We start from the raw sequence: 15253 nt of genomic DNA on the forward strand, positions 1-15253 counted from the left end.
GTGGGAAGTGCGCGTGGGGAAGCTTCCGCGCGTGCGCAGTAAGGTCTGTCTGCCCGACCTTCAAGCAAGGCCGGTACCACCACCATGTTCTCTCGGGCGACCGTCTCTGGGCTGTCTGCCCGCGCTTTGCAGTCGCAATGGTATGGCAGATTGCGGGAGGACTGCGAATATTGGAGGGATGGAAGAGCTCGGTCAAATGGGATGGAGGTGGGGCGCGGGTAGGGAGCGTAGACCGACCTGGGGCCGCAGGGCCCAGTTAGGCCGTGGGTTCTGCAGAAGTCTCGCAGCTGGGGCAGCAGGAAGCTGCTCCGAAGCGGGGAGGGCGCGCGCGAAGGCTGGAGGGGGTCAAAGGGAGCAAGGTCACGCCACGTCCCTTGAGGCTGGAAGGGTCATCTGGGACCTCGGGACTGAGACCTTAGTCCGAATTAATGACGGGGCGACCTGGAATTCATTCAGCTCATAAACATCCAGCTTCCGCTACTACAAACTAGGCGCAGAGTCTCGGGAAGCTGTTAGCAGGGTCCGCAAGGTGCAGGCAGGAACTAGGAAAGGCCTCGGGCAAGGGTGCGGTGTGCTTTATGTCCTTGACGCGTGTTCAAAGACTCCAGTGCTGGGCAGAGTGACCCTTTGAGAGCTATCGTCTCAGTGAGCACCCACAGTGTAGCGGGCGCTTTGCTAGGTACTGAAGAAACGAAGGTGAAAAAAAATTAGTGCTATCATGGCAGATGGGCGTCTTGGTGCATAAGAGACTTTAAAGATCTGACTATTGATGAAGTAGGGAAAGACATATAGCACCACCTTCAGAGGATTATGCCGAAGCATTAACCTGCAAGGTCATGAAATTGTCCAAAGGTCCTGGGAGGAGGCGATTGTGTGTGTGTGTGTGTGTAATTACAAATATCTTTATTCATTTTTAAAATTCTCGTTTGTTATACATGACAGCAGAATGCATTTTGATTTCATAGTACACATATGGAGCACAATTTTACATTTCGCTGGTTGTACACAAAGTAGAGCCACACCATTCGTGTCTTCATACATGTACCTAGGGTAATGATGTTCATCTCATTCCACCATCTTTCCTACCTCCATTCCCCCTACCATCCCCTCTCCCCCCAGCGGCCCTATGCAAAGTTTCTCCATTTCTCTCATGCTCCCCCTGCCACACCTCCATTATGGATCAGCATCCACTTATCAGAGAAAACACTGGGCCTTTGGTTTTTTGTGATTGGCTTACTTAGCATGATATTCTCCAACTCCATCCATTTACCTGCAAATGCCATGATTTTATTCTCTTTTAATGCTGAGTAATATTCCACTGTGGATGTATACCAGTTTCTTTATCCATTCATCTACTGAAAGGCATCTAGATTGGTTCCACAATTTAGCTATTTTGAATTGTGGCTATAAATATTGATGAGGCTGCATTGCTGTAGTATGCTGTTTTTAAGTTCTTTGGGTATAAATGGAGGAGTGGGATAGCTGGGTCAAATGGTGGTTCCATTCCAAGTTTTCCAAGGAATCTCCATAAAAGGTGCTGTATGTTTGGACAATTTTTAAAATTCTCTGGGGTGAAAAATACATATCAGAAGGCCTAGTAATAGATGATAAAAATTGTTATGTGGTTGGCATTGTATAATGGTATGAAATGTTTTGAAGCTAGGCAATTTTATACAAATTGCTGAGGGGATTATTAGCTACAGGCTGTGTCCTAGCAATTCCCTTGTTTTATAGTATGGAGAATTTCTAAGGAGCTACAGCACTTAACTAGATTTTTGTATCCTAATTTATGAGAAGAGTCTATTAATCATTGATTGAGATAGATTGGTCTTTTCATTAAGCTGAGAGTATAGCAATATACAAGAGTTTCAGGATAATGAGTAAGTTCAGTATAGTATGAATTATCTACATAAAATTTTTGGTGGCTTAGCCTCAGAAATCGGATTTTTCTTCTTTCTGAAAAAGAACATTCAAGGGAATTAAGTCACAGTAATTAAATTCTCAGTTGTATAGATTTTCCCATTTATTAACTACTAAGCAAATGTTTGTGGAGTGCCTACCCTACATCAGTTGGCACCATGGAAAGTGCTAAAATGTAGTGGCAAACAAAATGAATATCACCCATTGAGGTTCCTGGCGTGACTGTTTTTGGTATGCTGTAGTGCTGGGCGAACATCAACTCTTTTTCTTCCTATCTTGCTGTTCATTAATATAATCTGTCAGTATTTTTAGAAACTTAAGCAGTGTTCACATTATTCTTTAAAAAGTGGAGAGGGGCTGGGGATGTAGCTCAATTGATAGAATGCTTGCTTTGCATGCACAAGGCCCTGGGTTCAATCTCCAGCACCATATATACAACACACAAAAAGTGGAGAGAGCTCAGTGCAGTGGACTACACCTAATCTAGTGACTCTGGAGGCTGAGGCAGGATTCTGTATCAAAAAAAATATAAAGGGCTGTGAAGTTAAAACAGTATGGGTTTTTTTTTGTTGTTGTTGTTTGTTTGTTTGTTTTTTAATATTTTTGTTAGTTATTGATGGATCTTTATTTATTTATTTGCTTATATGTGGTGCTGAGACTCGAACCCAATGCCTCACACATGCTAGGCAAGTGCTGTACTACTGAGCCACATCTCTAGCCCCTGTTTGTTTGTTTTTGTGGTTCTGGGGATTTAACTCAGGGCCTTGTACATGCAAGGCAAGCACTCTACCAACTGGGCTACATCCCCAGCCCAGAAACACTATGTTTAGACAAAATTCTAAAAATAACTTTTATTAAAACAACTACAAGATAATTTGAAGGTATTTTAATAAAGGTTTGTTTTAAATAAGGGCTCTCAGAGGCAACTACTGTGAGAAACCTAAATTAGAATCTCAATCAGCATATAAAGGTCATAGTCCTGACCTTTGGGAATGTTGATTTAACAGGTAGAATATGACTCTTCATCAAACATCAGCTTCAAGCTGGTTATGGTGGCACATGACTTTAGTTCCAATGATTCAAGGAGGCTGAGGCAGGAGGATCATAAATACGAGACCAGCACCAGCAACTTAGCAAGGCTTTAAGTAATTTAATGAGACCCTGTCTCAAAAAATGAAATAAAAAGGGCTAGGGATCTAGCTCAGCGATAAAGCACCTCCGGGTTCATCATCCAATACCTTTGTCCCCAAAGGTGTAAGAAGATTATCATATCTGCCAAGAGGAGAAGATAGAACCATGGTGGGAGTTGAAGTGTGAGGTACTACTTGGTGTAGAGTGGTGATGGACTTTTACACTGGCATTCTATTTTAGAATTAGACACACTTCATATTTTCCCTGGAGAATTAGTTGATGCTGCTTCTTAATTTTTGTAACATAAAGCATTATTTGTTTTTAAACATGTCTCAAATTGCAGTTTCATTGAACAATGAACCAGTCATGATTCCCTCCTCTGCTGTGTTCAGGTTTTCTAACAGTGTTATATGATTATAGTAGCTACTGACTGGTGTGATTCTCTATCCAGTGTATTTGATGTATTTCAAGTTTCACAAATTATCTCCTGAGGCTTTCTCAGGACATGATGCAGTGATTCAGAACTTGTTCTCTCAGTGCAAAATCTTCTCAGCACAAAATTCAGTAAATCAAGCCATCCCCCAAAATAGTTCATGGCTATTTTGATGGTAAAAAACAAAATAACAAAAACATAAAAGTCATCATTATTGCTAAATGAAGGCTAAATATGAGATTGCTTCAAAACACATGAAATCATAGCATGTGCACAGTATAACGGATTACGGAAATGTTTCCTCTTCATACCTTTCACTTGGAATACTTAGGAAAAACCAAAATAGTATATTCATCCAGATGTGACATGGAATTCAAATTTGTTCCATACAGTATTCTCTAATGAGAAACTTGTGTCAGTTAAATTGAAATGCCTGCCTAAAACCATAATATCCAAATGTCATTTGTGACAGCCCATAAATTTAAGAGTGTTTGGAGTGAAAAAGTCATTATACTGAAAAAAGAAAGCCAGCCAAAAATGGTATTACTTTTCAGATGCCATTATGAACAACAGTTGTTAATAGAACAATTGTTATGTCCCTAGTCTGTACTCTGTCAGACTTTGCCAGTATTTTTCAGTTTTTAATCTTTTAGTATATCCATTCTCATACTAAATGTGTAAAACCTCCTGTTTTACATGTAGTCTGCTTCCTCTTTTCTTTATGAATGAGTAATAGTAGTATTATGCTGGATAAGTCAAGACTTTTAAGACAAATTGTTTGGTTTTGACCTTCCATATTTATTTTTATGCACATAAACACAATCACAAGAATGAGACCATAGAACACATATCATTTCATACCTGCATTTAAAAATTACTATTGATAAAACGTCATTTTTTTAGTAGAGTTTTAGATATGTAGGAAAGTTGAACATTTAGTATGGAGATTTCATGTACCCATCTACCACTCTGAAGAGTTTCCCATACTGCTAATATCTTATAGTGGTATAAGTACTACAATTAACAAACCATTATTGATACTATTATTAACTGAGTCTATAGTTTCAATAAGGTTCACTCTTTCTCTTATACAGACCTATGGGTTTTGACAAGTGCATAATGACATATATTTGCTATTACACTATCATGCAGAACAGTTTCACTGCCCTAAAAATTCCTCCTCCCCTGTCCTCAAAACCCTCGCAACCACTGATCTCTTTACTGTTGCTATGGTCATTTCTAGCACAATATATAGCTTTTTGCAGATTGTCTTCTTTCATATAGTAAATATGCACTTAAGGTCTCTCCCTGTCTCTATGGCTTGATAGCTCATTTATTCTTATTACTGAATAATACTTCACTGTGCAGATGTACCAGAGTTCGGTTATCATTCAGTCACATATTGGTGTCCTTCAGGTTTTGACAATTATGAATAAATGCTGTAAACATTTGTGTGTGGATTTTGTGTGAACATGTTTTCAGGTCAGTTGGGTAAATACCTGTGAGCATGATTGTGTAATTAGATATAGCTTTATGAGAAACTGACAAACCACTTCTCCCAAAGCGACTATAGCATTTTGCACTCCCACTGGCCGTCAATGTGAGTTCCTCTTGCTCCACATACTTGTTATCATTTTTTAAAATTTTTTAGTTATAGAAGAACACAATACCTTTATTTTATTTAATTTCATGTGGTGCTGAGAATTGAACCCAGTGCCTCATATATGTGAGGCAAGCGCTCTTCCACTGAGCCACAAACCCTGCCCTTGCTATTTTTTTAATGGATTCTTCTAAGTATATAGTAGTATCTTATTTTGATTTGCAATTCCCTGATAAGTATATGTGCTTATTTGCCATCTAAATCTTTGGTGAGGTGTGGAAATCTTTTGCCCATTTTTTTATTTGGTTGGTTTGTTATTTTTGTGTTTTAAGAGTTTTATATTTGGGGTCCAGGTCCTTTATCAGAAATATGTTTTGCAAATATTTTCTCCCAGTCTGTAGCTTGTCTTCATTCTCTTAATAGTGTTTTTCACAGATCCAAAATTTTAGATTTTGATAGTTAAATTTTTTTTTTTTTTTTTAATCATAGAGCATGCTTTTGGTATTGAATCTAAAATCTCATTGTAAAACCCAGGTACCTAGATTTTCTCCGTGGTATCTTCTGGAAATTTTATACTTTTGCATTTTACAAAAGATCTGTGATTCACTTTGAGCTAATTTTGTGAAACTGTCTAATTGTTCTAGCATTCTATGTTGTAAATAGTATTATTTTTCTGTTGGATCGGTTTTGTTCCATTGTCAAAGATTAGTTGACTTTTGTGTGGGTCTCTTTCTGGGCTATTATTCTATTTTTGTCTGTTCTTTCACTAGAAAGTCTTGAAGTCAAGTAGTGAGATTCAGTTCTCTTTTTCTTCCTCAATGTTGTTTGGTCTAGATTTTTGCCTTTCCATATTAAATTTAAAATTAGTACATTGATGTCCACAAAGTAACTTGCTAAAATTTTGATTGGAATTGTGTTGTATCTATATATCAAATTGTAAAGAACTGATCTTAGTAACATTGGAACTTTCTAGCCATGAATATGGAATCTCTCCATTTGTTTAGAGCTTTCTTTTATAATTATTTTTATGTGTATAATTCTGTGATGTTTTATGACTTCAAACTCCATTTGTTTGTAGCTGGTACAGTGAGCCCTTATGTGCTGGTTCTGTGTCTGCAGATTCAACCAACTACAGATCAAAAATATTTGGAAAAAAATTGCATATGTACTAAACACGTACAGACTACCCTCCCATCATTATTCCCTAAACAATACAACAACTAATCTAGAGATAATTTATATGATGGGGTCGGGGATGTAACTCTTGTGGTAGAGTGCTGGCCTAATGTGGGTGAGATCGTGGCCTCAGTCCCCAGCACCACACAGATACACTTACACACTCAACACAAGTTCACAAGAGGATATCGGTAGGTTACAATGCTATTTAATATAAGGGATTTGCTCACTGAGGATTGTGGTATCCATGAGTGGTCCTGGAACCAAACCCAATGGATACTGAGGGATAATAGTATATAGGTAAGCAATGAACTTTACATAAATTAACGTTATATCTTGCAATCTTGCTATGTAATTGCTTATTGGTTCCAGGTGAGGTTTTTTTTTTTTTTTTTTTTTCTGATTCTTTGGGATTTTTCTACATAGATAATTGTGTCATCTATGAACAAACAAGGTTTTCTTTCTTTTCTCCCAATCTGTTCACCTTTTACTTCCTTTTCTTGACTTAACTGCATTTTCAATGATTTTCTGTATGATGATGAATAAAGTAGTTAGAGGAGACATTGTTTTTTCATAGTCTTAGGGGCAAAGGTTTCTAGTTTTTCACCATCTTTATATGGTTTTTGTTAGGTTGAGGAAGCACTCCTCTATTTCTAGTTTACTGAGAGGCTTTTCATGAATGGGTGTTAGAATCTGCTAGATGCTTTTTCTGAATCTATTAATGTATGATTTTTCTTCTTTAACCAGTTAATGTGTAGATTATCTTATTTGATTTTTGAGCATTGAGTGAGCTTTGCATACCTAGAATAAGTCCCACTTGGCCATGGTGTATGATTGTTTTAAATATATTGTTGGATTTGGTTTGCTAATACATTTATTGAGTAGTTTTGCATCTGAGTTTATGAGAGATGTTGGTCTCTGGTTTTTGTTTCTTATCAGGTTTTGGTATTAGGTTGATGCTTGCTTCTTAGGAAGTACTTCTCTGCTTTTAATTTGACCTGCTGTTTTGGGGTAGGTTTTTGATTTTTTTTTTTTTTTTGGTACTAGGGATTGAACCTAGGGGCACTCAGCCACTTAGCCACATCCCCAGCCCCTTTTTTATAGAAAGGGTCTCACTGAGTTGCTTAGTGCCTCGCTTTTGCTGAGGCTGACTTTGAACTCTAAATCCTCCTGCCTCAGCCTCCCAAGCTGTTCGGATTATAGGCATGCGCCACTGCTCCTGGCAGTTTTTACTTTTAGCGTCAACTAGTTATAGTTTTTATATCTATATCTCAACTCTCAAAACCTCTCACTTATCATTGGACAGTTCTACCCTGTTCCCTAGTCTTTTTAATTGCTTATTTTTCAAAACTCACTATCTCCAGGGTGTTAATCCCAATTCAGTTTTTCTATATTGATTATGACAGCATCATGCACTCAGGTCTTCAAATTATAAACTTTTGTCAGTCTTACTGTTTTCCTTCTCACTAAGAATTTGTTCTTAAGTCCAGTCTCATTGCTTTGCTCATTCTTTAGTTCAGATTCTTGCTGTCTCTTGTCTGGAAGCTGCACCAGCAGCCCATGTCTCCATAGTATGAATATTCATCCATATTTCTGCTTCATTTCATGCTTGTCACTGCTATGTGAAAACTCAACTGATTCATCTTTTCTGTACTATCTCCTAAATAGTATTTACACTGCTTTACTTTCTAATATTTAAAAATATTAAATATTTAAAATAACATTTAAACACAACCTGTGTTTCCTGCTTCCCCTGCTGCATACCTAGCCCATGAGATCGTCTTTCAAAATTGCATCCAGTTCTGAGAATGTCCACCTTTGCCTGGCTTTATGCACAAATTTACTGATTCTTCAGTTCTCCCATGTAGCTTTGCTGGCCAACATGAGTACTTTGTGTGAATAACAAAGGCTTAAAGATAATAATTTATAACATGTTGTCTTTCTGCTGGGGTAGGGATCCTCTTATTCATCTTTCACTAACTTTCAATCAAGTCTAATCATTTTTATCTATGTGCATTGGCATTTTAATATTCAAGATGGTAAATATTTGATTAAATTTGATGTAAAACTTGAGTTGATAATACGTTTCTGGTGGTCAGAAACCATATCCTATTCACTGGAACATAGAAGTTTATTTCATTGAATTTAAAAAGGTAAAAATAATTTTAAATAAATGTACTTCCATCCATGTGGTCATGTTAGGCTCTGTGATTGATAACTATTATATATTATTATATTAATATTATAATTGTTATTGCTTCTGGCGGTTGAACCCATGGGCACGTTACCACTGAGATATATCCCCAACCCTTTTTAATTTATTTTTAGACAGGGTCTCACTAAGTTGCTGAGGCTGGCTTTGAACTTGTAATCCTCCTGCCTTAGCCTCCCAGCTCACTGGGATTCAGGAGTGCACCATTGCACTGGACTGGATGCTCAGTATTACTTTAAAACATTGCTTTGCCCTAATTTAGTCAAGGATTTCTTTTTAGGTGTGTCTGGCCTTGATTTTAAGTAATTAGCCTAATGAGGGAAAAAGACTTTTCTATCCTGGAAGTAATATAAGCAAAGATGGAGATGGGAATGGAGCATTTTTTACTACCATTGAGACTTAAGCAAATAGTTTATGTTATAGTTAGGCCAAACAAAACAAAGTTTTGGTACAGGCCTTGGTTATTACTATTGGAAATTTATTTATGTCTGTGTCTTTTTATCTACATTCAGACTACTGTATTTGACAGATTGTTTCTCATGGATATTTAAACATTAACTCTGAACATGTTTTTTAGATAGTGGAGCTATATTTCAGAAAACTAAACTGTTTTTAAAACTTTTATTCTCAGGATCCAAGTTCGAAATATGGCAACTCTGAAAGATAGTAAGTATGTTATATGTCTCAATATGTGAATTAAGGAAAACTAAATTTTGACAAATAAAAATACTTTCAAAATATACCACTTGAGCCCATTTTATACTGATCATAATTGGCAAAATGAATCTATATTATGTATGTGAGATGTTGGACTTGTTTTAGAAAAGTATAATGAAAAATTTTTATTCCATGTCTTTAGAGTAATAATGATATAACTAGAAAAATTTATAATGTTTGCATATACATATATACGTAATGTTATTAAATATGCGGTTAAGGCTATTTTTAGTGTCATTAAATGTTTTAAATATATAATGTACTATTTTCTCTTAGGTTGCCATTTGCTTATTCTGTCCAAATAACAGCTAGTCATGCCCTTTATTAGTACTAATTTTAACTGAACACCACTTTAATATCATGGTGATTATTGATGGTTTAAGTACTAATTATTCTACCTTGCACTTTAGAAAAAATTTCAGTGAATTCACAAATGAAATTATATTGTAACTCCTTTCAATTTTCAGTTACCAGGCGACTAAAGTCAATCAAAAACATCCAGAAAATTACCAAGTCTATGAAAATGGTAGCAGCAGCAAAATATGCCCGAGCTGAGAGGGAATTGAAACCAGCTCGAGTGTATGGAATAGGATCTTTGGGTAAGAGAAGAATTTGATTCACAAATTATGAAGAACGGTTTAAACATAAAGGTTATTTATGACTTCTCTTTAGTGCTTTCTGTAATACCAGGCCTATTCTGAATACTTGACGTGTACTCATTTTTCACATACAGCCGTTCTACACGGACTCATAGCAACCCTGCAATAGGAACTGTTAGGGTCCCTGCATATCAAAGTTAAGTAACTTGCCCAAGGTCACATATAAATGGGCAAGAAGTGACAGTGTAACCACTGTATATGTAACCTTAAATATTCTGAAGTATTTCCTATATTATTAAATATACCATCAAAAGCACTTGAAAAGATAGTACATGAGACAGAGAGATGCTTGATTGCATCGTGTTGCCTTTGATATGGTATTTTAGGACTGTAGGGTGAGAGGATTGAGGGTGGAGAGATGGTGCCCTGCAAAGGAGAACTGGTGGAGTGGTCATGGATATGACTTTTAATGGTGTTTTGAGAATCTCTGTGATGTAAAAACAGGGAAAATAGGAGCTCCTGCTGCCTCGGCACTTGCTACTTTTGAGTTCTCACAGAGTTCCCTTTGAGTTCTCGCGTCAAGGAGCCGGTTGAGAGCTGGGAGAGTTCCAGGGAGCGCGTGTGGAGTGCTGGTGGAGTTAAGGCAATAAAGGAGTTCCTGTTTGAACCTACAAGTGCCTCCTGGCGGCTGGGTTATTTTGTGCCCAGCCAGGCTGCGGCAGCTGAGGCTGGCTTTGAACTTGCGATCTTCCTGCCTTAGCCTCCTGAGCCACTGTGCCACTGTGCCTGACTTCTTATTATGAAACTTATATAAATTTGAAAGTGAAGAAACTCATATAGGAAGCCCCCATTTATTTGCCACTTAGCCTTAAAAAGTCTCAGCTCAGGACCATTTAAATTCTTAAATTTGGGGCTCATATCTTTCCAAAAGAATATTTTTCATTTTAAAGAAGATAGTCCCTACTGCTCAGTTCTTAAAGCCTTCGAACTGGCATCCTTACTTCTGCTTTTGCCACTTTCCACTTTTTCTGCATCCCACAGCCAGAATGATTAGGTTGTGAAGCAGTTCATGCTGACCCCTGCCATAAAATCTCTTTACAGTTAGCATAAAATTGTTGTTACCATGGGCTTCAAGTCTTTACATGATTCTGTACCTCCCACATACCTCCCCGCACCCACACTGCTGTTTTAATTTCCTCTGCTCAAAATGCTGCTCCTCTTTATTTCATGCAGGCCTTCTTAAACCACCTTATCCTGAATCATCTCTGCAATACTTCATGCATTTGGATTATGCTTCCTTATTTCCACATGACACTACCTGTCCTTGTTTACTTGTTTTATTATTTGACTCCCCAACTTGAGTAGAAGCTTCATTCCTGAATTCCCAGCACCTAGAACAGTCACTGTTCAGTAAAGGTACAAGTGAATAGGACTAAAGGAAAATGATTCTTACCAACAGAATGTTTTAGCAAGCAGAATGTTTAAATATAAACTTAGAAGGCAAAGTTTGCTATTTCCAAATGGAAGATAATATATTTTTACATTTTCTGCAGATTGTATATAAAGCATATCTATGCATTAAGTGTAGAATTGCCTTCTGCAGTAACTTTTTGTACTCTTCTGTACCTTTTTAAGCATACATTTGTCCTGAAAAAGGAAATTTTATGTAAGAAAATAGAACAGGACTCAGATGAAATGGCCTCTCACTTTAATATTTAGTACAGAAGAGAGTTGGTAGGTTAACTATCCAGTCATTTCAAACCCACTGACTCCCATAAGACTCATTCTCAGGTTGGTTGTGATGCTCATTTCTAACCTAGAGTAGGTCAGTGATTTCCAGTTTATATAGGATTATGTCTTACTCATATTATTGGATACCTAACTTTTAAGTAGAATGTGTGGCATAGTGGGCATTCAATAATTTTATCTCCACAGTCTCTCTTTTTTTTCCTTTTACTTTTTTCTGGTGCCAGGGATCAAACCGGGGTCCTCGTACATGCTATGCAAGACTCTACCACTGAGTTGTACCCCTGGCTCTTGAGATGTAGTATATTAATTACTGCATTTTCATACCAAATTTCTCAAGCCAAACTAAGGCCAGGTTAACTCTGGCAAACAGAAGAGTTCATTAAAAAATTATTCTTTGACTTATTTATATATAAAAAGGAAAGTCACTGAACTATTTACCTTTCTTGTTAATAAATATAATAATGTTCCCCCCAAAAGTTCATAGCCACAAAATACTCATTTAATAAAGGAGAAACCAGGGGCTGTGGATGTGACTCAGTGCTGGAGCTCTTAGCTGGTGTGCATGAAGCCCTGGGTTCAATCCCCAGAACCACTAAAGAAATAAATAAGAAACTGGTTCAGATGGCTGAATAGAGTTATTTGCAGTATAAAAATGAAAATTCAAGTCAAGGCTGCCATTCAATTTCTATGCCCTTTAAACTAAAAAGTATGAACTGCTAGATATGAAATGGTTAAAAGTTTTAAATATTGGGCTGGGGCTGTAGCTCAGTGGCAACGCTCTTGCCTCACATGTGTGAGGCACTGGGTTCAATCCTCAGCACTGCATAAAAATAGATAAATAAAATAAAGGCATACTCTCCATCTATGACTACAAAGACAAAAATTAAACCAATTTTTAATAATATGTTAAAGATTTTAAAATAGACATTTTATGCTGTGCAAAACATTTTTTAAAGAACTTTAAAGAAGTATTCTTCCCATTCTGCAAACTTTGGAGTTGAGTATTTACTTCTTTCTATTCTTTATGGGAGATCCTGTGATTGTCTTATACTGAACAGGAAAATAGCAGGAATTTTCTTGAAGTGGATAAATGTGCTCTGTTCTTTTTTTTTTTTCCCCCTGTGGTGCTGGGGATTAACCCAGGGCCTTGTATTTGGGAGGCCTAAATGCTAAGTGCTCTGTTCCTTGTTTTTGTTGTTGTTGAAGTGGGTGAATATAATGGCTGCAAAATGTACCTTGCAACCTCAGGGAGTGCCAGCTGTTAAAACCCTGTTTGGTCAAGCCATCCTTCCCAAGGGCTGCTTCTAGCCAGTGACTGAGTATAGGCAGTTGGGAAAGCAGGTCTGTTTTAGGGAGACTTGGGCTCCCAGCAGCCTTAAACTGCCAGTAGTGAAGAAATCTGCTGCCTAGCCTTTCCTCCTCTCCTTCCTGCAGGTCAGGCTTGCATCATGGTAGATGGCTCTTCAGCCTCTTTTGACTTATTCCTGTTTTCTCTCACAAGTATTTTCATAGTAAAATACTGTATCTTTAATCTCATTTGCCTTTGTTTCTTGGAAGACTAGTCCAACACAGTTGATAAATAATACCAAAAATAAATTGTCTTTCATTACTTCAAAATTAGTAGTTTTTTGTAAGAATTTGATATGCAGATTATATAAGCAGCTTAGTAAATATTTGTTTCCTGCTCTTTCAGTTGTGTGCTGGAAGTTTGCATTCTCTAGAAGTCTGGTATCTAGACAAGTAGGTGCCTCTATAATTCTGCGCTCTTTACAAGTTTTTTAATTGTACTAGAGATTTCTTTTAGTCAGTATTTAAGAAAATTGGCCATTAATTGACCCTTAGGAAACTTTCTTACATACAGATTTAAACCTTTCTGGTTTTCAGCCTAGTTGTAAATAGAGTACCTACACAGACACTTTTGATTATACTTGTCAAGTGTCACTTAAATTTAATTGCATATTGTGAAAACAGCATGCGTTGGTAAACTAGGGATTATTATTATACTTACTATAAATTGCATATTAAGAAAAGCTGTTTTTTTTTTTTTTTTTTTTTTTTGTGTGTGTGTGTGTGTGTATGTGTTTCAAGCTCTGTATGAGAAAGCTGATATTAAGGTACCTGAAGACAAGAAGAAACACCTCCTTATTGGTGTATCCTCAGATCGAGGACTTTGTGGTGCTATTCATTCTTCGGTTGCCAAACAGATGAAAAGTGAGGTGGCTACACTCACGGCAGCTGGAAAAGAAGTTATGCTTGTTGGAGTTGGTGATAAAATCAGAGGCATACTTCATAGGTACATTAAATGTCTGTTGTTCGTGTTCATAATGGTGCAAGCATGATGAAATGGAAGTTTCTTTGATAGTTTAATCAAATATCGTTTTTAGTTACCTTTTTTGGTATACTCACAGAGATTTTATTTTTTATTTTGTTTTTTCAGGATATATTGGAATATATATTTCCCCCCTTTTTACTTGCTTTCCCTTTTGTCCCTCATCTGTACCATAAGTTGCATACAACGGGAATGTCCAAAGGTTTTGGCAGTAAACCAAACAAAGAACTTTAGGAGGTGTCACAGAGCTAATATGCACAACAACTTAACTCAGAGCCATCACCACTCATATTTCCCTAAACACTTATTCCCTGGTGATATTAAACTATTTTATGTGTTCTGTAGGACACATTCGGATCAGTTTTTGGTGACATTCAAAGACGTGGGAAGAAAGCCCCCTACTTTTGGAGATGCATCGGTCATTGCTCTTGAATTACTAAATTCTGGATATGAGTTTGATGAAGGCTCTATCATCTTTAATCGATTCAGGCAAGAAACAATTAGAATTCAAAGTTCTTTTCTATTCATGTTTTCAAATAACTAAACGTTTTAATTTAAAAATTATTGAGATTTATATTTGCTTTTATGATTTCTAGGTCTGTAATCTCCTATAAGACAGAAGAAAAGCCCATCTTTTCTCTTAATACTATTGCAAGTGCTGGTAAGTAGTTTTTATATGGAAAGTATTTTTAGATATGGAACGGAGAGAGTTGTACACTAAGGAATGTAGTATTTGTCCAGAATGTCCTGTTACAAACCTGGTGCAGTGATACACACCTCAGCTCAGGAGGCTAAGGCAGGAAGACTGCAAGCTCAAAATCAGCCTCAGCAATTAAAGCAAGGCCCTAAGCAACTTAGGAAGACCCTGACCCAAAATAAAAAGGGCTGGAGGTGCTGGGGATGTGGCTCAGTGGTACAGCACTTGCCTCACACATGTGAGGCACTGTGTTCAATCCTTAGTACTGCATAAAAATAAAGAAAGGTATTGTGTCCACCTACAACTGAAAATATATTAAAAAAAAAAAGTAGGAGTGGGTTGGGGATGTGGCTTAGTGGTTAAACATTCCTGGGTTCAATCCAGGGAAATGGAAGGAGGGAAATGGGCTGATACGTTTTTACAACATTAAAACTGAAATTCATATCAGCTTTTAGTTCTCCCATTCTTTCTTATGCTTAGAAAGATTCTTTCATTTAATTTTCCAGTTGACATTCATATTTCTTCAATAATTAAATGGCTAACTTGAAATTATTGTATCACACTATAGTGGCTGGTGAGGGAAGTAATTGTTTTATTGAAAAAAAAAATTGCTGGATTTGTGATACTCTGGTTGGTGCTATCCAGAGGACTTAACAACCATGAAGTTTAGTAATTGTTTTGAATGTCAGC

General features: G+C 37.0%; 1 protein-coding gene across 2 annotated transcripts in view; it reads left to right on the forward strand.

The window, feature by feature from the left end:
• The window catches only part of Atp5f1c (ATP synthase F1 subunit gamma), a 19847-nt gene continuing 4594 nt past the window's right edge, over positions 1 to 15253 (forward strand). Inside the window, exons 1-6 of one of the 2 annotated variants that reach the window (XM_015495192.2) lie at positions 1 to 140; positions 9104 to 9138; positions 9657 to 9788; positions 13626 to 13830; positions 14212 to 14355; positions 14463 to 14527. In XM_015495192.2, coding sequence (XP_015350678.1) covers positions 85 to 140; positions 9104 to 9138; positions 9657 to 9788; positions 13626 to 13830; positions 14212 to 14355; positions 14463 to 14527 — 637 coding nt within the window. In that variant the 5' untranslated portion in view covers positions 1 to 84. The remainder of the gene's footprint in view (positions 141 to 9103; positions 9139 to 9656; positions 9789 to 13625; positions 13831 to 14211; positions 14356 to 14462; positions 14528 to 15253) is intronic. The other variant, XM_015495191.2, reaches the window with a different exon arrangement.

This window comes from Marmota marmota, unplaced genomic scaffold (genome assembly GCF_001458135.2).
Source record: "Marmota marmota marmota unplaced genomic scaffold, marMar, whole genome shotgun sequence".
NCBI lineage: Eukaryota > Metazoa > Chordata > Mammalia > Rodentia > Sciuridae > Marmota > Marmota marmota.